The sequence below is a fragment of the Aristolochia californica genome, unplaced genomic scaffold, assembly GCF_029961685.1.
Source record: "Aristolochia californica isolate CCGP_79_NKW_82.1479 unplaced genomic scaffold, dmAriCali1.0.hap1 SCAF_4, whole genome shotgun sequence".
Lineage (NCBI taxonomy): Eukaryota > Viridiplantae > Streptophyta > Magnoliopsida > Piperales > Aristolochiaceae > Aristolochia > Aristolochia californica.
The window spans coordinates 39,792,984-39,818,971 of record NW_027182103.1 but is presented as its reverse complement, the minus strand read 5'-3'; the positions used below and the strand labels follow the sequence as shown (position 1 = coordinate 39,818,971).

Here is a 25,988-nt window from a genome sequence, read left to right as displayed (position 1 = left end):
CGGCCTGTTAGGAGTGGAAGGCATAGGTACTTAACCCAGGACCATAATAGTACACCCCGCCCTCCCGAGCCGACGACCACGACGGCATTAAAACAACGACGAGAGCCTTTGGGGAACGTCTGGGGATTGTAGTCGCCCGCACACGCAGGGAGTCGAACTCAGGACGTAGCGCCTGCTCTGATACCAAGTTTTTACGGTCCCGGGTCATGGATCGAGTAACACAGCGTGGAACTTGAGACTCCAGCACTCAGAATTTAACTCACTTCACATCAAGGATCTGTATATGAGTGTTTGTCTTTGACCAGTGCTCGGCCAGGTGGAAAGATCCTCTTTTGATGGTCCTACCGAGTTGTTGTGCTAGGTACGAGACCCACAGCAATGTTGACCTTGCTAGAGCATGGTGCCCTCTTTATTGCTGCTCTAGCTAAGAGTGCAATCCTTCTTTCTTAAATAAATTGAAACACGAGTTTGGGATAGATTAATACCTCTTCTTTGATGTTATGATCAGCTCCCACGTTGCACCAGGATTGCTCAAGATTTGAGGATAAAGATCCTCAATTTTCTGCTTGGTAAGGGAGGAATTGAGGCCTCTCTTGCTGTTGTTGCCGAGAAGGAGGATAGACCTCCTCTTTGGGCTCGGAAAAGGGGCAGGAAGCTCCTTTTCTTAGTAGGGATTATGGTGGATGAATTTGGGTGAAGATGGATGACAATGGAGGGTGAAGGATAGGTTGGATTTTTGAAGTTAACCCTAAACTCGAGATCAATAGGAGATTTCAACCTGTTTACACTAGATTATTCTAAAATCTCAAAGCTTACCTATTTCATTCATTCCTTTGCCTTAAATAGGTCACGTCATGGAGTTTTAGGTTTAGGGTTACAATAATTCCCCATAATGCCCTTACATATAAAGTAATTAGAAATCACTCCTACTTAAAACAATATAAGAAATAAATCCTACTTAAAGTAATATAAGAAATAAATCCTATTGAGGGAGTTGTTGTTGCCTCCTTCGTTGAGTGACTCGGTGTGCTATTGAGTCCACAACAAAGTATTTGACACTTGATGTTGTAATACTTTTTTCATGAGTCAATTTTCATTGCAATTTTGTGTTTGACATTTTATTTGATTAAAAATATATCGATAAGTATAGTAATATATTAGATAGATTATTAATTTTTATTTATTTCCCTAGAAGAGGCAATAAGAGGTCTATTTAACTTTCCTGAGAAAATTTTAAAATATTTCTTGTAATTTTCTAATAAGTCACTAATAGTAATAGGATTTTATTTAAAGGTTTTTTTTGGAAATATGTATCATAGGAAAAACATTCCTAGTTTTTCCTAGAATATAAATTTTCAACCAGGGGCACTAAGGAGGTCATAGTAAATTTATAGCCAGATTCAAAAATTACAAAACAAGATAGATAACATTTGAAGTAAAAAAGATTAATATTGATGCATTTTAATCCATTATTAAAATTCAATCCTGAACCTCCCCTATCATTCTTTTTTTAAAATGTATGCATAATTTTATATATAATTTATTTGACATATATTTTATATAGAGTATTAAATGTAGGTTAAGCTCGAACTCGACTAGTGCTCGAGCTCGAACTTGGTTAAAATTATTAGGCTCGAGTTCGATTACAATTTTAGGTTCGAGGCTAGGGTTGGCTCGAGCTCGAATTCAAAATATTTAAATCAAGCTCGGCTTGAACAATGTTCGGACTTAGCTAGATTCGATGTCACCCTTATGCCCAATTTTAAGTAGACGTCATTCCCAATTTTATGTAAAATGTATGCATAATTTTATATAAAATTTATTTGACATGTATTTTTTGAACAGTTGTAAATGTATGTTGGAGCATGAACTCGAGACATGTATTTTTTGAAAAGTTTTAAATGAATGTTGAAGCTCGAGCTCGGCTCGAACTCGGTTAAAATTATTAGGGTCAAGCTCGATAACAATTTTAGGCTCAAGCTCGAGTTCGAAATATTTAAATCAAACTCGGCTCGAACATAGGCAGGTTTGGGCTCGGCTCGGCTCGATGCCACCCCTACTCACAACATCCATATAATCTTCACTTGGACAATGCATTAATTGACTTACTACACTTACTGCATAAGCGATGTCAGGTCGTGTATGAGACAAATAAGTAAATTTCCCAACCAACCTCTGGTACCTTCCTTTATCTGTTGGCTCTTGATTTGGGTATTCTCTAAGTTTGTGATTTTGGATTATTGGGGTATCTGCAAGCTTACACTCTAGTAGTCCAACTTCAGATAATAAATCTAGGATATATTTTCGTTGGAAAAAAAAATATGTCTTGCTTAGATCTAGCAACTTCAATTCTCAAAAAATATTTGAGTCTTCCCAACAATTTTATCTCAAATCCTGTAGCCAGTTGCTCTTGAGGTCTTTCTATTTCTTCTCGATCATCTCCAGTAATGATCATATCGTCTAACTCGTTAATGCTTTAAGAATAGCGTATGATCTGAGTTACTTAGTTGAAAACCATATTTCCTTATTGTCAAGCTCAATCACCCAAACCATGCTCTAGTAGATTGCTTCAAGCCGTACAATGTTCGTTGTAGTTTGCGCACCACCTTCGATTCCGAATTTGCCATATATCCCAGAGGAAAATCCATGTAGATTTCTTCTTTTAGATCTCCATGGAGAAAAACATTATTAACATCAAGCTGGTGTAATGGCTAATCAAGGTTAGCTGCAAGAGATAGCAACACCCTAACAGTACTTAATGTGGCCATTGGTGAGAATGTCTCTTCATAGTCTATGCCAAATGTTTGTATGTATCTTTTTTCTACTAACCTTGCCTTGTATCATTCAACTAATCCATCGGATTTGAACTTGATGGAGAATACCTATTTACACCTCACTATTTTTTCTATCTTCAGGTAATGGAATAAGACTCCATGTCTCATTTTTCATTAATGTTTCTATTTCTTCCTTCATAGCTTGAACCCACCCAGGGTCTTTTAGAGCTTCATCAACACTTGTGGAAATATGGTGCGAGGAGTGTTCACTTACAAAGTTCTTGAGGGGTTCGAACGATTCTTTTGTAGATACATAATTGGCTATCAGATATCTCGATCTTTGTTCCTTCACTTCAGGAGAATATCTGTTCAATGGTTTGCCCCGATTATGCCTGACAGGTAATTGATAGCCACTAATAGGAGTATCCGCATCATTAGAATTTTGAGGTGTGGCAGTACTGCAAATTCAACTTCCGAAGATGTCAACTCTGGATTAGGTTCTACTACTTCCAACTTCCAGAGATGTCTTTGTATTAGTGTCCTTGAACCAATCAAATTTCAACAATTTCAGCTCTTCTTCTCGTATCTCTCCCTGAAGAGAAAAATTGGATGTGGTAGGAGAGTAACAAGTATCGGATTCCAAGAATGTGACATCCATAGTCATATATGTGCACCGAGGAGTTGGATTGTAGCATCGTACCCTTTTTTATGTATAACATATCACAAAAAAAGACACTGAATAGCACAAGGATCAAGTTTCATGCACTGGTTTTTTTTTTTTTTAGATTAACAAACACAACATAGTCAAAAATTCGAAGTGTAAGCATCAACACCGTGGGAAATGAAACATAGGTTTGACAGGACCTATAGTGGAGTCTTGAACTCAAGCACTTTGGAGGGCATGTAATAAAATGAACTATCGTAGCAACAACATTAGTCCAACGGTGGCTAGGCCTGTGAGTTCCAATAAAAAGAGCTCGAGCCGTTTCAAGTATATGGCAATTTTTTCGCTCTGCAAAATATTTTGTTGAGGAATTTGGGGGCATAAGGTTTCATGAATCAGCTCATGATGTTGGAAATAATCATGGAACTATTAATTCACATATTCTACACCATAATTAGATCGAAAAATTAGATCCTAGCGGAGAACTGGGTTTGAATAATTTATTAAATGATTAAAATTTATGGAAGACCTCATCCTTTTATTTCAACAAGTAACTCTAAGTCATTCGAGTACAATCATCAACAAATATCACAGAGTAGCAAAAATCAGACAAAGTATATTTAGGGGAAGGACCCCACACATCAAAGTGAATCAAAGCAAAATGGACCTCACTCTTAATCATATTTAAATGATAATTGCCTCAATGACTTTTAGCTAGATGCAAGTTTCATTAATAAAGTCCAGAATTGAAAAATCCAAAAATAAATCAAGAAACACATGTTTCAGATAACCAAACAAAGGATTACCTAACTAATGGTGTCATAGCCAAATATGTTCCACTTGGAGGTCACTCGGGTGGCACATGTGATATGCTCGGCTCATAGTAAAATATTCCAAGTAAAAGAGCCCACCTCTCCTCTTTGTATCACGCCCAATACTCTCCTTAGTGAGAATATCCTGAATAAGATCAAATGTAGGATAAATATGCACAACACAATTTAGGTCTTTAGTAACTTAACTTACGGATAATAATTTGTGAGAAAGAGTATGCACAAATAATGTATTTGATATTGTTAGGGCTGGTGACAACATCACCTTTCCCACCCTTTTTATCGAAAAAATAACTCCATTAGCATTGGCAATGCTAGTTTGTCGGGGAGGAGATGTATGAGAAAAATCATTCGCATCAAATGTCATATGGCCCGTTGCTCTAGAATCAAGTATCCAAGTGTTGCAGTCAGCCTCTCTATTAAATCTGAGGAGAACATTACTTGGAGTAGAATTTGAAATGTTGGCTGGAATAATGGAAATATGCGGCTCTACTGCAACTACTGTAGCCTTGCCCATGCCTTCATTATTTCCACCTGCATCCGAACGCTTTCTAGCCTGGAGTTCGTGCCACCAATCGGGATACCTGTGTAGCTTGAAACAAGTCTCACGAGTATGCTTTGCATTCCCATAGTGAGAGCATTTACTTCCATCAAAAGTAGTTCATGATTTGGAGTTGGAATAACGATTTGCCACTTTGGATATGGTGTAGGCGATCATCGAGACCATCCAAAAATACATATATCTGCTCTTCTTGAACCAAAATATTATATCGTTGTATATCAGCTAAGTACTATATCAGATTTGGTTGCGGAAGTCTGAGATTATTGTAGAATTTTTCAAAAGAAACAGCCAAACTGTTTGAGACTATCACGAGTCGCCGGATATCATATACTTCGGAGGTGGCACCGTCTTGGTTGTCGGGATTGGTACCTTAGATTCGTAGTGAGCGTTGAATAATTCGATTCGTTTAAGACCCATCAATCAGTCAGTGCACGCGCTCCGTTTTACGCCTCAAGTAAGGTCTCAATTTGACGAAGGAAAAGCAAAAATGGAATTATAGAACCAAATGTAAGTGAAACCAATATCATGGTTTCCATGGCGGAGGGGGAGGAGGAGACATTGGGTAGAGCGGTGGCACCGCGGAGAAGATTGTGTTTTTATCTATAGTTTCGCTGCCGCCGCTGGAGGTGAGTGAGATTAGAGCAGCAACCAAGCCGGCATTTCCGGCCAGTGTAGGCTCCGTGTAGTTGTAATTCGTGCGGACGTCCTTAAACCCATCGAACCGATCGGGGCCGCCCACCATGCCGCCTACGATGGTGTGAGGATTGGGATTTCGGCTGTCCCGCCATTTCCATCCGCCGGTGCAAGAGTATTTTTTCCCGTCTGTTGGAATAGAGGCGCCCCGGTGGTGGACATGCTTCGGGTACTTGGTTCCATATCCCACCACGTAGCTCATTTTCTGAGGATTTTTCCCCAGAATGTAATTCACCTGCGAAATGCAGAGTCTGTCAGACGACGCCTGATTTGTTGATGTTCGTTGAAGAAGAAGAAGAAGAAGGAAAAGAGAGAAATAAAACCTGGGAGGTGGCAAATTGACGGAGGACGTTGGAGGAAAAGTATTTGGGTCCGCAGAACCAACCAGGAACGCCGGTGGCGTTCAGGTAATCTGCATAAAGTGATGCCAAGAAGGCAGCGTTGGCCACATACTGGAGAGGCTGAGGCCGCCCATGATTCAATTGGATCATCCCTCCTGCATTCAGATTAACCCACAGTGCATATATCAATAAACTATTTTTATCATCTCTATTATCTCCGCCCTTACTATACAGCCATTTCAGGCGGAAGAGTAGCTCCGAACTTAACAGAAATTCAGTTTCAGATGACTACTACCTCGGGTCCAGTTGAAGACGTTAAACTGACGGAAGTAAGAGCACATGTTTAGCCCTGTAACGTTGTGGTACATCCTGAGCATGTCCTCGTAAGGGTAGCCGGGGTTCAAGAAGATCCTCATTCTCGTCAGAAGCAGTTGCGCCGCAGGGAGTTTGTTGTCCCAGCTCAACACGCTCAAGTCGGGGATACCGAAGAAGGCCTTGGCATTCTTTGGTAATCCTGGCTTCGTCGCCAGCGCCAGGTAGGAAGAATTCCCGGTTGCGTAGTACATCCAAGCAGCGCCCCACATGTACTCGTCGTAGTAGCCGGTGGAGTTGTAGAACATGGCGATATCCTGGTTTCCTCTGCTGTAGGAGTTCCGCTTCCCGTTGTCCCTAGCAAATTTGTACAGAGTGGCGGCGCCCTGGGCTAGCTTCTTAGAATAGGTGGGGTTGTCGCGGAAAACTATCGAAGCGGAGGCGAGGGCTGCGGCCATCTCAGCGGCGAGGTCGGGGCCTGCGGCGACTGATATAACCGGCCGTTTGTAGGTCATGTCTTCAGCCCTTTGCCAACAGTAGTGATCATCGGGGGTGCTTGTTCCCTTTTGAGCCCTTCCTACCTACACAAACCTCTGTCGAGATTAAACAAGAACTGATTTTGCAAAACAAACCTTTTTTTCCCACGATCAAAAGCTCTAATTTAAATGAATTTATCGATGAAAACTGAACTCGGTGTGAGTGAAAAACAGAAACAGAGAAGGATGAACAGATAAAAGAGGGAGACGGATAGAGATCTGGCAAGTCATATCGCACCTGCGCATAGACGTGATCGATGGTAGTTGCAGTGGAATTGAAGGTTCGAAGAATGTAATCAGTACCCCATTTTATGAGATCCCGAACATGATCATATTCCCCAATCGCTTTGTATTTGTGACTGTATTCGATGACAGTCCAGCTCAACATGCTCATGGAAAAAGCCATGGGAAAGTGGAATTTTATGTTGTCGCCGGCATCGTAGTAGCCTCCGACAAATCCACCCTTCACATCCTGGACATCTGAGCCATCTTCAAGGCCAGAATTCCCTCGCCATGGCACCCCATTGCTCTTCGGCAATCTCCCAGCTGCAAGAGAAAATAATGTCAAGAAAAGGGTATTCAATTATTGTGAACAAGATAGATTTTTCTATCATCCAACATAATTTTCTGCGTCTCCGCCACCATATCGAGCAGAGCCATCAGAAGTCTGGTTTTCTTCAAAATTTTCAATTAGACATTTCAAGCAGTAAAACTTCATCTCAGTTGCAGTGTGAACTAACGATTCCCATTGTATCTTTAAAATCGTTATCTCTAAACTGAAGCAAAGAGGACGCAAACAGCCAGCCGTAAAGACAGAGATGATCGGAATCAATCGAAAGACTTACACTTTTGTGCATTGAAGAACATGAGGGCCTTGTGAAGGGCCAAGGTGTAGTTATCCGGCGGTGGAGGGGGCTTGTGGTGCTTCGGAATTGCCTTGACAATGATGATCGGGAGGACTATGAAGAATAAAGTTATGGCTATGGACCAGAGAGTCCACTTCACAGCCTTTCGGCTGCAAACGAAGCAGCCGAAGTCGATATACTTGTTCTTATCCTTCTTGGATTGCGGCCCCAACAACCAGCTTTGTTGCGTCTCGTTCAGGTGCCGGGAGTGAGCCAGAGCTGCTCTGTCCAAATCCATGTTTCGGCTTTCATCTGCTCCTGAATCAGCGTGAATCTCGAAAGTACCGCCCCAGTGATTCGCCGCATGCATCTCGACAACCCACTTTTAATCCGACTTCATCGAACGTTACAGATTCTAGGAATGACCAGTGATTCGTTCGATAGGTGCCTTTTCAATGAAACAGTGGATTCCAATGTCTTTCTTTTATCTGGGAACTCATCGAAGGAGAACAACGGGGAATGTCAATGTGGCGAGAAAACCAGTCCCAAAATGAAACGAAACAATCAATTGAATCATTTTCTTACTACCTCGTCGAATAATGCCTCCACGGAAATCTCCAGTTTCAGCAATTCCAATCGAACCAGTCCTCAGATCTCTATTCCAGACGACTCCATTCAGAAAACATTAGAAAGCAGCGGAAAACCCAATTTCATCTGCAAGCAAGAAGACGGTAGACCTATATGTTCTGAAACGCAAACGCGACGAAGGTACACATTTGCCACCCATAAAAATGATAAACCTTTATATAAATCCATGTCGTTCCCAAATCTTTATTAGGAAGGGACAACATTCAAAATTTCAGACCCACAGAACGCGGATATTTCAACCACAGTTCACACGAAAGAAGGAAAAACATAAAAGGAAAAGACTGAAATTAAAAAGAAATCAAAAGAATAAGGAACGCCGTGAAACAATTACAGTCCATTTTTATATGCTTCTTCCCTTCCTCGTATCGGAACGACCTGTCACATTCATTGTTTTCAGATTTTAGAATCGAAAAATGCAAAATACCCAAACAGAGCCGCAGATTAATTACAAAGAGAGAAGGGCATGTAGGTATTCGTGTGGATTGGATATGGATCCGAATTCCCATCCCAGAAAGTCAGCTATTCTGTTTCCTGCAATTGCTCCCCAGCACGCATTTCCCTTCTTCCCCAACCATATTTGTTAGCGTGTAGTTCACACAGAGCCTTCTCTGTTCACACACAGGATCGATGCTTCAAGGGACAGGATTCATGCTTGAATTGAAGCTCAGATGTTTGGACTTCAGAAGAAGCTAACGAGTCCTCAATTGAACGTTAAAGAACAAGCATCGATTTGGAAATTTGGATCAAAATACAGCTTTTTGTTCGAAAAAAGATGAAGATCGAAGTTGACGAGCCACGAACTTGTAATTCCTTTCTGCCTCATTCTTATGAGTGTTTAAATGTCAACTAGTTTACTATTAGAGATGCAGAACTTGTATTCTGTAAATTTAAGTCGGACGCTTTCTGCCGAAAGAGAATAAAAAATTTACATTGAGAAAACAGATGCCACAAATTGAACTACTCCCAAAGCAGTAGATTACACATCGTTACATCTGGCTGTGATCATGCACAGCTGCTGCTAGCATAAAGATATGGTGATAATCTGTTATGCAACTTCGTGAATAGATCAGAGGTCCCATCTCTTCTTCACCCTGAACATGACAACTGCAGCTGCGATATCGTCTTGAGGAACTTGAAGCATGAACTGGACTTTCATCTTCATTGGAGCAGTCTTAGCCTTTCCATCTTCATCTCCAACCTAGAAATAAAGCAGTCGTTTGAAACCAAGTGAGAACCTGTTTTGTTTTTATCATTTGAATGAGTAAGACCGTTTCTTCCAGCATTCAAATTTGAACCCTCCAGCAGTGGAACAAGAAAACAGATTCAAGTCCAAGGGAGTGAAGTTCAAGATTATTGTGAAAGTCTTACGAATGTTTAACTTCCTCACCAGCCTATCTTGCTATATATGTCCTTTAATATGTTTGTATAGTCTTCACTTTTATCATGATGCTCAATTTAATAAAAGATTCAAATAGAATGGAATGAATTTTACCCAAAGCGATGCCCATCCAAGTCGAACCTCGGAATCGTAACCAGCTTTCAATTTTAAATCCTTACCGACTGTATGCTTGTATACAGCACTCCAGTAGTCCGAATCAAAGTTGTACCAGTAACTGACCATTACACCATATACAAGTTAGAAACAGTCCTGTTCCAAATACTACTGCAAATTTTGCCTACTGTAACTCTTCCCATATGATATTCAAGCAAAATAGATGTATGACTTTTAATTAGAAAATATTTTGTAACTGAATTATGAACAACTACAAGTGGAGGATAAGACGATGAAAGTTGCTTGCCTCAATTTATCCGAAGGACTGAACCGCCTCTTGAAGGCAAATGATGCTGCATTCGAAGGCAAAGAGATGCTTGGGATGAAAGTCATTTGTTCATCCTGTCAATTTAGTTTCACATTTTTAGTACTAGGAAAGATCCATTAGAGTAGCATGAAGAAAATAGGATAACAACTAGTGACTGGAAGAAAGAAAGAAAATGTGCAGAAATTGGTAACAACCTTGTACGAGTATCTGAGGTTCAAGTCATCGTCCTTGTACAGTGCAGTACAGACTCCATTTAACAATTGACCTTTCACAATCCCACTGATCGACAAAACTCTCTTCACTTCATCTACTTTCTCTTCCAGCGAGACTTCACCATTTGGAAATCTGAACGTTGCTCTTGGCTGAAACACAAATTACACAGCAATTAATTTTTTGTTTATTCATCCATCAGTTAAGTCTTCCAGGATTTTCAAAACCCAAATAGGTGCAGCCAAGTCAGACAAAGGGAAGCAAATAAAACAGATGATTGCTGGAACTAGCATAAATTAACACAAAATATCAACACATGTCATGTAACTTAATCCGGAGTTTCACGCACCAAACCAATTGATGGAACAGGAGATGCCAATTCCAATTTATAGGAGGGATCACTAAGACTTGCGACCATGGCAATCTCTCCTTGTTGAGCCTACACAAACAAACAGAAGATTCGAGTTAGGATTTGAACTATAAGACATAAAAAAGAGAAAACAGATAAAACCACAGCCTACATCTTCAAATTAAATTAGTTGCAGATAGCTACATTTTTCTTTGGGGGGGGGGGGACTCAGACGATCTCTTCTTAAAACCCTAGAACTGCACCAAAGGACTCATGATTTCATTAGGTTTAGCAAATGATTACCCACCATAACACCCTGTACAATTGAGTAGAAAAGAAGAAAAAAAGAGAGAAGTGAAGGAGGAAAGAGAGATGAAGGGAGAGAGAACTGCATCAAAGAGGTAACAGTTTGTTAACTCTCCCATTGATCCCTAATTAGCTTTTACTCATCACTTAAGTGACATTACAACAAATTGGCAAAAATGCCGCCCAACACACTAACCTATAACACAGTCAACAAACACCCAAAAAAGAGGAAAATTTTTACATCTCTGACCCTTCAACTTAAACACTCTACAAATAAAGAACTACCATACTAATCTATGCTATATGAAATAACCAAACTACCCTTAAACTCTAATACTACCCCTCAAGCTAGGGTTTATAGCCAATAACACCAACTTGTTACAAAAATGAACAAATTTACGTTTCCCAAGGGCCTTTGCAAATACATCTCCAATAGGATCTATTCTCTTGACACATACAGTGTTTACTTTCTCATCATTATAACATTAAAAATAAAATGGCAATCCACCTTTATATGTTTGGTTCTCTCATGGAACACTGGGTTACCAAAAATAAAAATAGTTGTTTGATTATCATATTTCAACACCATTGGCTCAATTGATGCTAGAACAAACTTGTTCAATACAAATTTTACCCACATGAGTTTATTAATAGAGTCACTCGAAGCTTGGTATTCAGCCTCGTTTCCTCTGCCGAACTTACAAGATTACTGCCCACAAAACACACAGTACCTTGTAGTGGACTCTTCATCTAGCTTGAATCCTGCATAATTTGTGTTTGAATAATCTACAATCTCCAAATGGGCATGTAACTTGTAAGACAACCCTCTACCTAGAGACTCCGAGAATTTTAAGATCCTCTAGGCAGCCTCAAGCTGAATCATTTGGGGATTCTCCAAAAATTCTCTTACAATTCTTACAACAAAAAATATATCAAGTCTAGTAATAGTAGCATAAATCAACTAGCCAACCAATCTTTTGTACATTATTTTGTATTTGAGTCAAGGGTTTCCTTCATCATGTAGATCCAGATTCACCTCCTTAGGAGTCTCTACAAGTTTTGCTCCCATTAGTCCATGCTCAAGCCACAAGTCAACCAAATACTTCTGCTAAGATACTCACTCTTACCTTTAGCAATTTCGATACCAAGAAACTATTTAAGCAACCCTAGCTCATTAGTCTGAAAGTGTTTCTTGAAATATACCTTCACATCTATAATCTCCTCGGTATCATTACTATAGAGCATTATATCATCAACATATACTACCAATATCATGATACATGAGGTTCGATGAAGAATAAACAATGAGGAATCACAATGTCTCCTTCCAAATCCAAAAAATATAACAACCTTACTGAACTCATCAAAACATGCTTGTAGACTTTGCTCTAAGTCATAAATTGCTTTCTAAAGCTTGCACACCTTGCCAATCTCCCCTTGAGCGACATATCCACAAGGTTGTTCCATATAGACCTCTTCCAAGTCTCCATATAACAAAGCATTTTTAATATCTAAATGTGAGAAAGACCAACCTTTATTTACAGCCACTAAAAGAAGGATTCAAAACAATACTCAACCTTACCACAAGCAGGAAAGTACAAAAAAAATCCATCCCTTATATCTAGGTGTAGCCTTTAGCAACCAACTTTTGCTTTCTAGTGCTCAACTATTCCATCAACATTCTATTTCACCATGTAAACCCACCCACATCAAATAACCGCAGCCTCATCTAGAGGATTAACTAACGTCCGAATTTTCCTAGGACCCATTTCCTTATCCATAACCTTTTTCCACTCAGGCGACACTAAGGGATTAGGTCTGTTGGCCAAAGACAAGGCAAAGTATAAAAAACAGGTGACAAAGAATCAAAGAACATAATGAGAAATAGGATACCGTGTACCTTTCCAAAGAGCAATCAGAAGATCAAGATTACTAAGTTCTGGAACTACATGCATGGAGAAAGAAGATAAGGACAATGAAAGACTTTGGCAGAGATTTTCGGCTATGACCCCTTGCTGAAGGTTTCTTCATGCAAGCTTCCTTGCACTAGTACACCTCCATTGATTTGGAAGGTGGCAACACATGAGAAACAGTGGGAACATTCACCACTGGAATGGGCAATGTTGAATCAAGTAACAGCTATGTATGAACCTGTGAATCCTCAAAAGAAGAAAATCAAGGAGCACTCTAAAAAACTGCAACATCCACAGATGTATAAGTCTTTCTAGTGTAAGGGTCATAACACAAATACCGTTTCTAGTTACGAGTACCCAATAAACATACATCGAACACCCCCCCCCAACCACACACACAGATTCAATGCATACGATTACAAGAAGCAACAATTGCATCTTCCCATAAATGTTTTCGTAACATGCACCTAGGATAAGATTGCTCCAGCTACTTCAAGAAGATGTCCATTTTTCTGTTTGATAATCCCATTATATTGCAGAATATATATGCAAAAAGTTTGGTGAAGTATTCCATGCATATCACAAAAGGAAGAAATTTTCTGATTAAAACTCAAGACCATTATCAAAAAGAAAGACTCAAATAGAAGCACCAAACTATGTTTTTATTTCATTATAAAATTTGGAGAATACATCAAAAACTTCAATTTCCTTCCGTAGGCATTACACCCATGTAACCCAACTATAATAATCAATAAAAATTAAAAAATATTTAAAACCAAAAGGATTAGGGACCCATACATCTAAATGAACTAAATGGAAAGGACATTGACTTTGACTATACTTTGAGGAACAAACTTTCATAGTTCTTCTAGGGACCCATACATCTAAATGAACTAAATGGAAAGAACATTGACTTTGACTATACTTTGAGGAAGAAACTTTCATAGTTCTTCCTAAGTTGACATGTTTGACAATCAAATGAAAGATCTAAAGGTAAATAATGAAGAAGCTAACGTAGTTTCAATGGTGATGAATGCCCCAATGGTAGATGTCACAAATATCGTGATGTAGTATCAGCCAAGACAAGAGGCTTCTAAATAGAAGGCACAATAAATTCGTCTTTCTTATGCCCACACCTATTATTCTCCTTGTCTACAAATCCTGAGAGATAATGAAAAAGTAAAAATGCTATTGAACATTTAAGTTTATAGACAAATATCAAATCAACTAGAAATTTGGGAACATACAACATTGAAGATTGACAAATGTGATGAGGCATGTACAACCCCCTCACCATGAACAGATGAAGAAGACCCATCAGCGATATTGACAGACTTACAGGACTAAGATGGTAACAAAGTAGAAAACACTGAAGACATACTTGACAGCGGGATGATGCTCGGAACTAATTGCCCATGAAGAAGTAGACACATGGCAATTCCGTGTCCATGCTCACCTCATACACATGACATAGGACCACGACAATGCAATTGTCACTACAGCCCATTAAGTGATAAACACTTTCTCCCATTGTCTAGCTATGGGTAAATACTAGGGCTTGCCATGGTCCCTGCAGCTGTGAAGTAATATGGTTAGATTAAGTTCACAGAAACTTCTCCATCAACTAGCTAAGGCATCAGAATTGACTAGTGACAATTTTAGTAGTGCAAAAAGGAAGATCGATGTCTCAAATGCAGGGAGCACTTTCATAAAAATTCAGGAAAAAAAACAAGCTTGTTAAAACTTTCTCCTAGTCAGTGAAATTGAACTTTCGCAGCACCACCAGTAACCATTCGGGTCAAACAAGCTATGTGGGATGGATTAAGAATCCGAGGACAAAAAACTGTATATAACCATTATAAACTAAAATCTTCATATTACCATGGTGCCCTTAGTCAGGCAGATACAACACATGCAGAAGTGTTTGCACTTAACACAATGTGCTATAATCTCAACAGAAGTTAATTGTATATCGCAACTCAAAGCATGTGATTGGCTTGTCATTCATATGATACATTTGTTCAAGTGATATAGTTCCTACACAAGAGAGAGAGAGAGAGAGAGAGAGAGATTCTGTGAAGCCCTGTTCCTTCAATTCCAAACTCTTGTGCAAACAGGATGACAAAGAGGAGAATTGGGGATTCAGCCATGTTGCTTTTCTATTTTTCCTTTTGTAATTCTTTAATTTCATTTTTCAATGATTTTCCAACTTTCTATTTCCTTTCTGAGCTTCTTTTCTCTGTTGAGTTTGCTGTCATTTCACCATAATCTTAACAAATATTTACCTGATTAAAAAAATGACATGCTCAAAGGAGGACATAAGCGCTTCAGAATACAGGTAAATGATACAACATAACCTTCTTAGCTGAAAATCCAAAAGCAAGGAAGCCTGCAGTTATTTTGTTTTATTTTCCTGTTTGCAGATGAGGCAACAGATTAAACACCAAGAACCAGCTCTTCCAGGCTGTCACTGCCGAGAAGAATAACCATTACTTAGGCCTATACTAGAAATTCTCTCACGTTGTGACTTTCTTGGTGGTTCACTTGGCAATGTTAGAAAGATTGTTTGACAGGAAGAAGGGCTCTGCATACATCTGGATTGGTTTAGGTTGTTAACAAATAAGTTTATGGTTTATTAGGTGATAATTCTGTCAAACGCCTAGCCAATACAACCCAAAAGACCAGTCTGTTAAGTGCGGAAAGCCAAGTACCTAATCCATCAGTGGTGGACGGAACCACCTAGCTCTGACAAGTTCATATGGAGAATTCACATTTTTTATTTTTTGGTTTAACTTGTCAAAAAGAGTTTAAGAGAAACAAAAGAAAAAGAATCCAGAATGAAGAAAGACATAATTTGACACGATGAATTGGGCAATTCAAAGTAATTCACATTATTTTGCACAAGAAAATTGAATTTGCCTATCAATTTGAGCAAACTGCTTCCACCATAACTATGCTTAGGAAAAGACTATAGTGGTTGAACTGATGCATTCGACTCAAGTTCAGGCAAATTTCTTGCATACATGGTACTCATTGAACCTGTAATGACATTCAGGAGACTTCCATGTAGAGCTAGAAGCAAAAACTTCATAAAAGAAAGAAATAAGTAACTCGCAGAAAATAATCTTTAGAAAAGAACACAAGATTAAAAAAACAAATCAAACAATAAAAGTTAAGGAAAAGGGACCTCTTGATAGTTTAAACATGTAGACATGATGAAAAGTGTATGGAGTCATAACTAACAGAAACTTCAGCTTCTAAATAGATGATGATTATGCATTTATATAATAGGATAAGGTTAAGGCAACTCTTCTTTGCTATTTGAACTTAAATTACCTCCGCACCCTGAAGACAATATGATGTGTGCATTTTGGGTTCGATATCTACCACACCACGAAGACAACATGATGGCACACTTGGTGTTTAATATTATTACCTATAACCTTGTAGTGCTATCATAAATAAATGAGTTTATAAAAAAAATCCAGGGAATGGATAAAGACATCTCAGACCTTTCATGGTGCATCAAGTGGGAGTCAACATATCAAAAAGGAAAAAAAGGAAGTCAGCAACTTTGAAAAGCAACACATCCAGAAGAAAGGTACAGAAATAGATATGACAGCAACACCCCAATATATATTCAAGATAAATAAATTTGATAACACTTGTTACACTTCATGCCACATTATAGCATTATGTACACATTTTGGAGGAAGAACAAATAAGGCAATGTCTTCTTTTTTTGTCATGCAAAACATGCAATTCAAATGGCGTTGTAAAGTGCAAAGAAAAAAATGAGTTATGCGAAAATTTAACACAACACCCAACACGAGTAACTGAAAGCTAAGGGGTGGGAAAAAAACCTTTAACAAACAAACAAGAACATCAGAAAATTTTTCAAAATAAATGATGCATGTGGTGATACTTAAAAAAGGAGAAGAAAAGTTAATGGGTCATAAGGTTGAGCAATAGGCCTCGAAGTGGCTAGTTATTTTAGGATGGAACCAAGTTCAAGCCAAAAACTGACATGGTACCAGAGCAGGTTGTGTGTGTGATCTAAGCCCCAATTTGTGCTCCCAAGGTTATTTGTATGTTTTAGGCTCCATAAGGTAGGAGTTTGTGTTGTGGGCTCCTTGAAAGAGTGTGTTATAGGCTCCATGAAAGAGACTGAATGCCCCATTAGAGGATTCTAGCCCATGTTTCAGGCCTGTTATGTGTAAGCCTAGACGTGAAAGGGACTACTGAGTAGGAAAGTCCACATTGAAAAATGGAAAGAAAAGTTAATAGGTTATAAGGTTGAGTAATAGGCCTCTAAAGTGGCTAGTCATATTGAAATGGAACCGGGTTCAACCCAAAGATCCAACAAATATATTACGAAGTTAAAGCAAGATAGAAAAGACTTGTTATCACTAGATGAATATGACGTGGACAAAGATTTCATTGTACATCTTATATGATAGTTTTTTCGGTTCTCAAATCTGTCCACTTGAAACATAACTTGTCTTAGCTGAATAACAGAGTGTATTCATCCAAAAAAAAAAAAAACATCTGAGTTACACTGAGTGTTAGCATATAAGAATCATTAAAAGCAGTAACCCAGGAAATTACTACAAGTCACATATCGAGGAGTCACCACAAAAGAATGGAAAGTACTTGTGCTTACATGGAAAATCAATAAAATTGACAGCCATAAAAAACCTAATGAACATTCAATCAGACTATAAGATTTGCATTCTTCAGGCAATAAGCTCTAGCAATAATATCATCATTGACAATTTGGAAGAACAGGAAGCAGATAGCAAGATTATTGATAAATACCACCAACACAATGTGAAAATCCTCGAAAGCACGGGACATTGAAACCAAAGAATAATAAGTGAAGAACAGTTTTACTTTTGACACAAAGCCAAATAAGTACAAAATAACAATTATTAATCTATTCGTCTCCAACCATTAATGACTGGAACCATGCTACCAAAACAGAATTCCGATCACTAGACCTGAATAAATCCAGTGGCGCAAAGAAAATTAAAAAAAAAAAATAAAGATGGGAGAAATAAAATCTTGTCCGGATCCCGATATGGCCCAGTAATTGAATAAGATATTGAAAATAGTTGTACCATCTTTTAGCCAGTATAATTCAGAAGTAAATACATGATATAGCGATATTGACTTCAAGAAGCGAGATTAGGGAAGGAAGATTATAAGAACGAGGAAAGAAGCCAATTACCTACACAAACATCAGAACAAATAGGAGAACAAGAAATGATAATCCTTGACAATAATACTAGATGGATAAAAGATACTGAACAAAAGTAAAGCAAGGAGAAGGTAAAAAAATTGAAATCTAGTAAAACAAAATAATGTTTATACGGACGATATTTTCATCAAGCAGAGAGCAAAATGAAAGATGGTGAAGTTATCCATCATTGACTCAGCGAGCAAGCATCCCGTCCAAAACCGTAATTACAGGGAGAGAAAAAAACGCAGCAGAAGGGAAAAAGGAGAAGATGTAAATATTGAAACCTTAACATCTTGCACAGCCCTGAACTGCAACTTGCTTCCAACGTCAAAGGATCCCTTGACGAGCGCACTCTGGTCTTCTAGGTCGTAAAGAAGGGACAGATACTTGGTGATAAAGCCAAATTGAGGACTCAAAATCTCCCCATTCCGGTTGTTTTGGAAGGAGAGCTTAAGCTTGGCGAGACGATCGAAGAACCTACAGGAGACTTTGTGGAAGAAGATGGAGCTGTCACTGTCAAACTCAGAAGTCACTCTAATGGCGGGAATTGGGAGAGAAAAATTAGGTTTAGGAGGAGTAGAAGGCGGAGGAGGAAGCTCCTCGGAAGGTAGGGTAAGACTGGGAGGAGGCGACAGTGGTGGCGTGGAGGGGGAAAGAGAACTAGGGCTGGCAGAGGAGGACTCGACCATCGCTGCGACCGGCGGCTACTGACTACTGGCTACGGGGACTGCTGCAGTGCAGTACGCAATCCACAGTCCGCCGTCCGGAGTCAGCAGAGAGGGAAGAAGAGGGAGATGAGAGAGGAAAGAGGATAGTCCCGAGCGTCTCGGCTGTGCGTAGCGAACTAGCGAGGGGGAGGGGGACATGTGCTCACGGATTATTTGAAAATTGAAAAGAGATAATTGAAGCGTTGATTGAGAGAGATGCCCATAAAGAAAAAACGAAAATTTAAGATGGATGGGTAAGGGAAAAAAATTATTTGGCCCATGCAGGTCTCGAACCTGCGACCTTCGCGTTATTAGCACGACGCTCTAACCAACTGAGCTAATAGGCCAGATTGTTATGTATGAAAATGTAACTGTATTAAGTTTGTATTATAATCATTGCTCTTTTGCTTTTAATAAATGTTGAAAATATTCAGTTCATTCTCTGAAAACTCGCGAGTCTCTTTAGAATTTAGACTAAAAAGAGGTTAACATCCAAATGGAATTCCCCGATTCCCTGCCGAGTTTGCCTACTGCTTTTGGTTCCGAAATCTAGTAAACATGTGCTAGTTTAGGAAGGAAAAACTGACGATGAGGCGGGAAAAGAAATACACTCCAAATAATATTGGTTACTGTTCAGTCGTGTTTTTCTAAACTTTTTTCCATTTCCTTTACAGTAAATAAAAGAACAAAAAATAGAACAAACGCCAAATCTACGCGAAATGCGTCCTCCCTGCCCCTTTTAAAAGACTTGAAAGGTTCAGAATTCTATAATAAATAAAATAAAATAAAAACAGACCACCCATCCATAAAACCCAAGCTGTAGACTAATCTCACAACTACACTTGCCCAAGGCCATGGACATGACAAAACCAACAGTACCAGGCTAGATTTATATCCAGATAGAATAATACTATGTTTTATGTACTCGCACTAAGCGGCTTTCCCCGTCCTAGGGCAAACCCACGTGTACCATCCGGCATGCGAGGCCCCGGTGGCTGCTTGCTTGCAGTAGGCTGGTCGTTTTGAAACAAGTTACTCGAGGGTGGAGTTCCTACCGTGTGTCCACCTCGGCCATTATGGTACTGACCACGCCCACGGCCCTTTCCTCGCCCACGGCCTCTTCCTCTCCTGCCTCCAACCTCTTTATCATGTGCACTCTCCTCACCCTGCCAAAAAAACAACGTAGATTCAGTCTTCATTAATATAAGCTCAGATTCTCAACGAGGATTAAGGCTTTCATATCCACCAAGATTTACCACATGGTCCGGCCACAATTCAGATGGTAGAAGATCCTCAGAATGCTTCTCATTTTGCTGCTCAGATGTACAAACATCCTCCTCCTCACAATTCCAGTCACCATCATGTCCCCTTCTTCCTCGGGCAGATTTTACCTGGAATTACAGAAAAAGTATTGCATTTTTCTAAGCTTAAAATAGACAAAAGGGAAAGACAGAACCACAATTTTCCAGCTGGGTGCATATCTAGGGCAGTCCTTGCTTAAGATCTTACCATGCATTTACTTAATAATCGAACTCTGAGACCACTTCTCCAGTTCTTCTCATTATTTAGCTCTGCAACCTGCTCAACAGCAGGAAAACACACTTAATATCCATAGTCTTAAGAACTTATGAATCCAGAATTCAGACATCATGTATAGGTACAGACTCCAATGTCTGAAGAAGACTTACTGATTTCTCAGCCAATTCAACAGTCTCATATTCCACAAAAGCATGTAACTACAAGGGAAAAAATCTTATTAACCAGATGATCATAAATTCTGTAATAAGTGCAAATGAGCGACACTGGTTCTTGAACAGACCTTGCATTTTATATAGTCATGAAAATATACATAAAAATAATCAAAATGACATTCTGAGGCCATTGTCTAAATTCACACTCTATTCTTCCTATTTTCTTGTCTAAAGAAGTCATTAACTTAACCATGAGATGTAGATTACTTCACCATAGAATCAATTGATTTCTTGATTTTTACACAAAACTGCACAATCAAATGAAGAATAGGAAAAAACCTTATGACTGAAAAACATTTCCATTTTTCCTGATCTGGATGCTGCAGAAGCTGCACCATTAGATGGCTGTGCAGGACAGGTGCGGATTGATTTCACACTGCAAAAAATGCCTCATTAATAGATTTGCACTTCTACGTGGAATACTTGCTTATTAAAATAGTGCAAAACAGAATAGAGTTTGCTACCTGCCAACAGAGGAGAAAATCTTCATGAGCTTTTGGTGGGAATGGTCGTCAGGTAGATTTTCAGCAACAATAATTCGAGACTAAAACAAGAAGAAAACAAGCAGACAACTTTAGTACATCAGCAAATCGAGATACAAGCAGTAGAGGACAAATAGAAACACAGAATGAACAAAACCTGCAACTCTTCCACATCTGCAATAGAGAATGGATGCTGACGTCTAACTTTCTTCCCATCTTCACTGACAACCTACACCCACCAAGAAACAGATTTTAGAGAGGGCAGAAAAAATCAAGGCCTCCATCAGAACATTCAGCTACTCCAGGGGCAGGATTGGAAGTACAAACTTACAAGCTTTGATGATGACCGGAGAGCATCAGCAAGAAGTGAATGACTACTGACTAGGGCTTTAATCTTCTTAAATGCTGCAACTACAGATATTGGCACTGTTTCACAAACAAGAATAGGTCCTCAGTCAATTTGATCATTATTGATATACTAGTGCTGCCTCTGTTGCCTTCAGTAATAGAAATCTCAGAGCCAAATTTCCAGCCAGTGGTGGTTTTTTTCACAAGTATCACATTTAGTTTCATTTGAGCCTCAAAATATGACATTTACAATTTACTGTTACCTATAATTGATGATTGGTTTTTCTTTTTTAGATAGGAAGAATGAACACTCATACCCCTAAGCATTTTTTTTCTTCTGAAAAATTATATTGAGAACTAGACAGAGAGCCCAGCGCAAAACTCGGACAACATAAAGAAAGGCCATAGAGAATATGTACATGCTTCTTCACACACACACACAACTATCACACCTAAATAACAAACCTGAGAATTCATATGCAGGCTACAAACCTGAGACTTAGATATTAATAATTAATAGATGCTTACATCAAATATGCTTCAATCAAATAAAATACTTAATATTGTAACAAACAAGCCAATCTGTAGCTACACAACTTGGGTCCTGGAGAACAGAAGACACCAATATATTTTTGAGGTAACGAACAATCTAAGCAATCAATCTTACTCAGACTAAGTACCATATCCACACAAACCAAAATCGGATCAGCTTCTATTAGTTGATACCACATCCACAGAAAATACAAAAAATCCGATAGTTACTTGCACAGCCTAATTCTTTTTTTTTTATGTTTGGATCTATTCCACAATTAACATGTGATACCTGATATATACCATTACATGATATCTAAGTAATTCCACTAAGACGTACCATTGAATATCGCAGTCATTTGACTATATTTTTATGTCTTAAACGTCATTCCTAACAAAACCTTGGTCTTTCGAAAGAAAGTCATTGAAGCACCCTTCACTAAACCTCATTTTGTGCATCCCACAAGGTACAACACTGTTCCTAACGTTCAAAAGACATACATAAACAAAGCCCACTATCTGAATTACCTCCATATTTTAGTGCTTGATTCCACAAACATTTCTAACACAAGTAAAAAGAAAAAGCGCCAAAGCTCACTTCAGAATAACTGAGCATCAAACAGAATATCTTACCAAAGCCCTCAGGATCTTTATTGATGAACCTCATGAGATGATCAGTTGTAGCAAGGTTTACATCACTGAAATAGTATTCCACCTATACCATTAATATCATGTCAATTTCATGAAGGCAACCACTTAATTAAACAATAGCTACAAATTAAAAGAAAGAGACTAACAGATAACCATGCACAGAATTCTGTGATACAGACTTCAGTAAACAAAATGCGCCTCCTAAAGATAAGAACATAATTATTGTATGATTAATGAGGACACTGCAACTGTATATCCTTCCACTACCATGCAAAAAATCTAATTTCTTGTTAATAGATCTTTCTTACTTCTCCAATAAATTAAAATAAGAAGATAAAGAAGATGATGCCATTAGACAAAACTAATTTTTACCTTACCTATTTGTTTGTGGGTGTTTTTTACTCCAAAGGAGTTCAAGTCGCAAAATAAAATGCACAAGGGTCTAAGCTATCAAGTGTCTTAATCAATTACAGGCACCCTTAAGGTTGTGCCAATAGAGTTACAAATAGGTATCAGAAGGAACATGAAATGGCATTATAAACCTCCACTAAGGATCTTCAATTTGAAACAATGAAATATCATCACCTCATTCAAAATACTTTGTACAATTATACAAGAAATTTCACCCGTAAATAAAATATATGTTGCTTTTAGAAAACTAGCCAACCTACTACTTGGTGCTTTAAATGAGCCATTAATGCCACTAAGGTAACTGGCATGGGATCCTAATTTACCCTCTTCCACAAGTAGCACAAACCTATGCCCTTTTTGGAACTTGTGAAACTAAAAGCCGACATTTGAGGAAAAATGCTTTATTCATTTTTTAATAATCATTGAAGCCACATATCAATACCACACACCATGTAAGTAATAATTTCAAGACTGATCCATGTCTAGCTGTTAAAAGTAAGAAAATAGCTTTTGAAATTTGGAGCTCAATGACTTACCCAGGAAAAGCTAGTGAGGACAAGAAAATTGCAAGAATTGAAAAAAAAATTCTCTTAGATCCAAAAGCAACCACTAACTCTGTCGTTATTGTCTTTTTCTTTTCTTTTTTTCGGGGGGGGGGGGGGGGGGGGTGGGGGTGGGGAGGGAGGGGGTTGCACACAAAAGATACCCCAGACCCAAGACCTCATGTTAAGAAGCATCCACTAATTGTATGATTCCTGTCTTGGAGCCTAACAAAACCCAGAAATACACCTATGCCTCAACTTAATTTGCATTTTGTTCATGGCAATTGCTGGCGATACCACCACAGTTTTGTGTCCAACTCAGTTTCTTAAACCATAGTCTCCACTTTGTATCATTTTTTATGTTTCTGGTGGCAGATGCTTGGAGGATTTTCAATTTTCAGGAATTTTGGAAATGAGGAAGAGCAATGGATGCTTATCTCAGACCATAGATGCAAATCTTTGTTGAAAAGTAGCCCTTTCTTCACACTTAAAAAAAAGAAGCACAAATAAGTAGGAACAAACAACAGGAAAACACACATATGTAGGGCCAACATACCTGGGAAACATAAATACAGCCAACCTCCCCCATCTATAATGTAGTATTAATCTCAACATAGAGAATTTTTAGATAAGTGCATCAACAAGTTTTTTTTTTTTTGAATGAAGATGTACAAGCTATTTAAAAAAAACGAAGATTAAAGAGCATCAACAAGTTAATTCACTCTAGAAAAATAATTGCCTCTTTATGGAATGTATTCTAATGAACAACTGCTTAAACACAAAAAATGAGTGCATATTCTCCGTCCAAGATCCTGGAATGCCAAATTCTATTCACTAGCTCAGAAATATGACATGGAGAAAACTATGGTAAATGGCTGAATCCAACAGCAGCAGGTGCACAGAAGACAATCGTTGACGGCATATTGACATATGTAAAGAGGTAATAACGAAGGCGTCGATGGAGCAAACAAACAGATTCAGAGACTTTCTTGAAGAAAGCCAACTGCAGCGCAAGGATATGCTTGGTCAAATCAAAGATTTTATACGGCTTAACCTTTCCTCCAGTCATTAAAGTTAGTCAAAACAGATATAATTTTCCCATCGTCATCTACACTGCAATGCTCTCAAGGCCAAAGAATCCACAGATGGTTAGTTTCTTTGAACAAAATGTCGGGCAGAGAGTTTATTGCTCTCAAGCTCTCTTCGGATGACCACGAGCGCACATACCCAACACTTCAAGACTCTTTTGAAAGTGAGACTTCAGTGATCTCCACGAACCATGGATACTCGCTCTAATGTCCAAATTTGAACAAAAGGAAAGAATTCAAACCGATAAAATGAAGAAAAGAGGACAGTAGAGAAACAGTACCGAAACTAACTCACCTGATTCACAACCTTGTGAAGAACTTCCTCCGATAGCCCATCCCTCGCAGGCGCACTCTCTTGATCTGACACAACCGGAACCCCGTCTTGGTCGGCGTACCCAACGTAATACTGAAAGGATCCGGGATTCTGCGGCGACACAACTTGAAAATGGGAATTGGGCGATGCAAACACGTGCACGGGGGCAGGTGACTGAGCAATCACCACCCTGGGCGTAGACTGGTCTGGCCGATTCACGGTCCGGGGTATAAATTCGGGCGCCCGGGCATTCAAACGGCTAAAAGAGACGTTCCGACCGAGCGTGGCATCAGCGGGGAGGCGATCGCCCGAAGCACGATCCTCTGATTCAACGGAAGTTTCAAGAATTTCATGGATAGATTCCTGAGCCATTTCTAGAAGGTTTTGAGTGAAACGAGAGGGTTTTTAACTCTTGGGGCCCGTTAGGGCAGAGAAAAGGGCGGAGAGAATTTCTCAGTTGGAGAGGGCGAGAGGACTAATTTATAGGTTTAACCTCTGAATGGAACTACGAACTACGAAGTGGAAGCGACTCCACGAAGCCGCTCGTTTTGGTGGGAATTACAACGATGCCACGCCTTGCTTTCCCAACCTGGTCTCTACTGCGGTCGAGTAGACATGCCACAGTGTGATCTTTTCATTTTTTGACCTTTAAGGATTTGGGTCAGCAATTACTAGTATTACTTGAAATGGTAATTTATCAGGGTTAATCTAATCTATTAAAGCTTAAACGTATCCTTCCATATAGCTCTTTAACATAAACTTATTCATGATATGTTACCAAATCATACTTAACCTAAACCCTAAACCCTAAACCCTAAACCCTAAACCCAGTAAGGTGGTTGGATGTTGAGTTCAATCACAAAAACTTTGGTAGTTTAGATTAATAATGTTAAAAAACCTTAAAACTCTATGTTAAGAGGGCACATCTACCCCTACCTCCCTGTTATGGACTCCATAGCATCAAGAGTGGCAAACCGGAGAAGAGAATAGATTGAGTAAACTTATATTTCAATACTTTAGGGGTTTAATTGTAATTTAAAATTTAATAAAGGTATAATTATAATTATGGAACCTTTGACATTTTCCCTCATTTATTTAGGGTGTCAAGTGAATGAGAGA

The 25,988-nt window shown here is 38.9% G+C and overlaps 3 protein-coding genes and 1 non-coding gene across 4 annotated transcripts; all 4 read right to left on the bottom strand.

The window, feature by feature from the left end:
- Positions 1-5,353: 5,353 nt before the first annotated feature.
- On the bottom strand, positions 5,354-8,204 carry LOC137963580 (endoglucanase 12-like). The gene is made up of 6 exons (XM_068810709.1): positions 8,146-8,204; positions 7,558-8,045; positions 6,951-7,258; positions 6,160-6,757; positions 5,847-6,019; positions 5,354-5,758 (listed from the first exon to the last, which is right to left on the bottom strand). The coding sequence occupies exons 2-6, from the start codon at positions 7,925-7,927 to the stop codon at positions 5,354-5,356; spliced, it is 1,854 nt and encodes a 617-aa protein (XP_068666810.1). The 5' UTR covers positions 7,928-8,045; positions 8,146-8,204.
- A 910-nt stretch (positions 8,205-9,114) lies between these two features.
- Positions 9,115-18,922, bottom strand: LOC137962964 (outer envelope pore protein 37, chloroplastic). Its single transcript, XM_068810120.1, has 6 exons — positions 18,330-18,922; positions 10,585-10,674; positions 10,220-10,387; positions 10,005-10,099; positions 9,698-9,818; positions 9,115-9,403 (listed from the first exon to the last, which is right to left on the bottom strand). Exons 1-6 carry the CDS (start codon positions 18,732-18,734, stop codon positions 9,272-9,274), a joined length of 1,011 nt encoding a protein of 336 aa, XP_068666221.1. The 5' UTR covers positions 18,735-18,922; the 3' UTR covers positions 9,115-9,271.
- A 103-nt stretch (positions 18,923-19,025) lies between these two features.
- TRNAI-AAU (transfer RNA isoleucine (anticodon AAU)) lies at positions 19,026-19,099 on the bottom strand. Its single transcript has one exon. It is a non-coding gene; the product is annotated as a tRNA-Ile (tRNA).
- A 364-nt stretch (positions 19,100-19,463) lies between these two features.
- LOC137962383 (la-related protein 6B-like) lies at positions 19,464-25,331 on the bottom strand. The gene is made up of 10 exons (XM_068809213.1): positions 24,852-25,331; positions 22,498-22,579; positions 21,317-21,411; positions 21,143-21,214; positions 20,968-21,047; positions 20,783-20,879; positions 20,441-20,488; positions 20,262-20,330; positions 20,009-20,143; positions 19,464-19,918 (listed from the first exon to the last, which is right to left on the bottom strand). Exons 1-10 carry the CDS (start codon positions 25,239-25,241, stop codon positions 19,670-19,672), a joined length of 1,317 nt encoding a protein of 438 aa, XP_068665314.1. The 5' UTR covers positions 25,242-25,331; the 3' UTR covers positions 19,464-19,669.
- Positions 25,332-25,988: the final 657 nt, after the last annotated feature.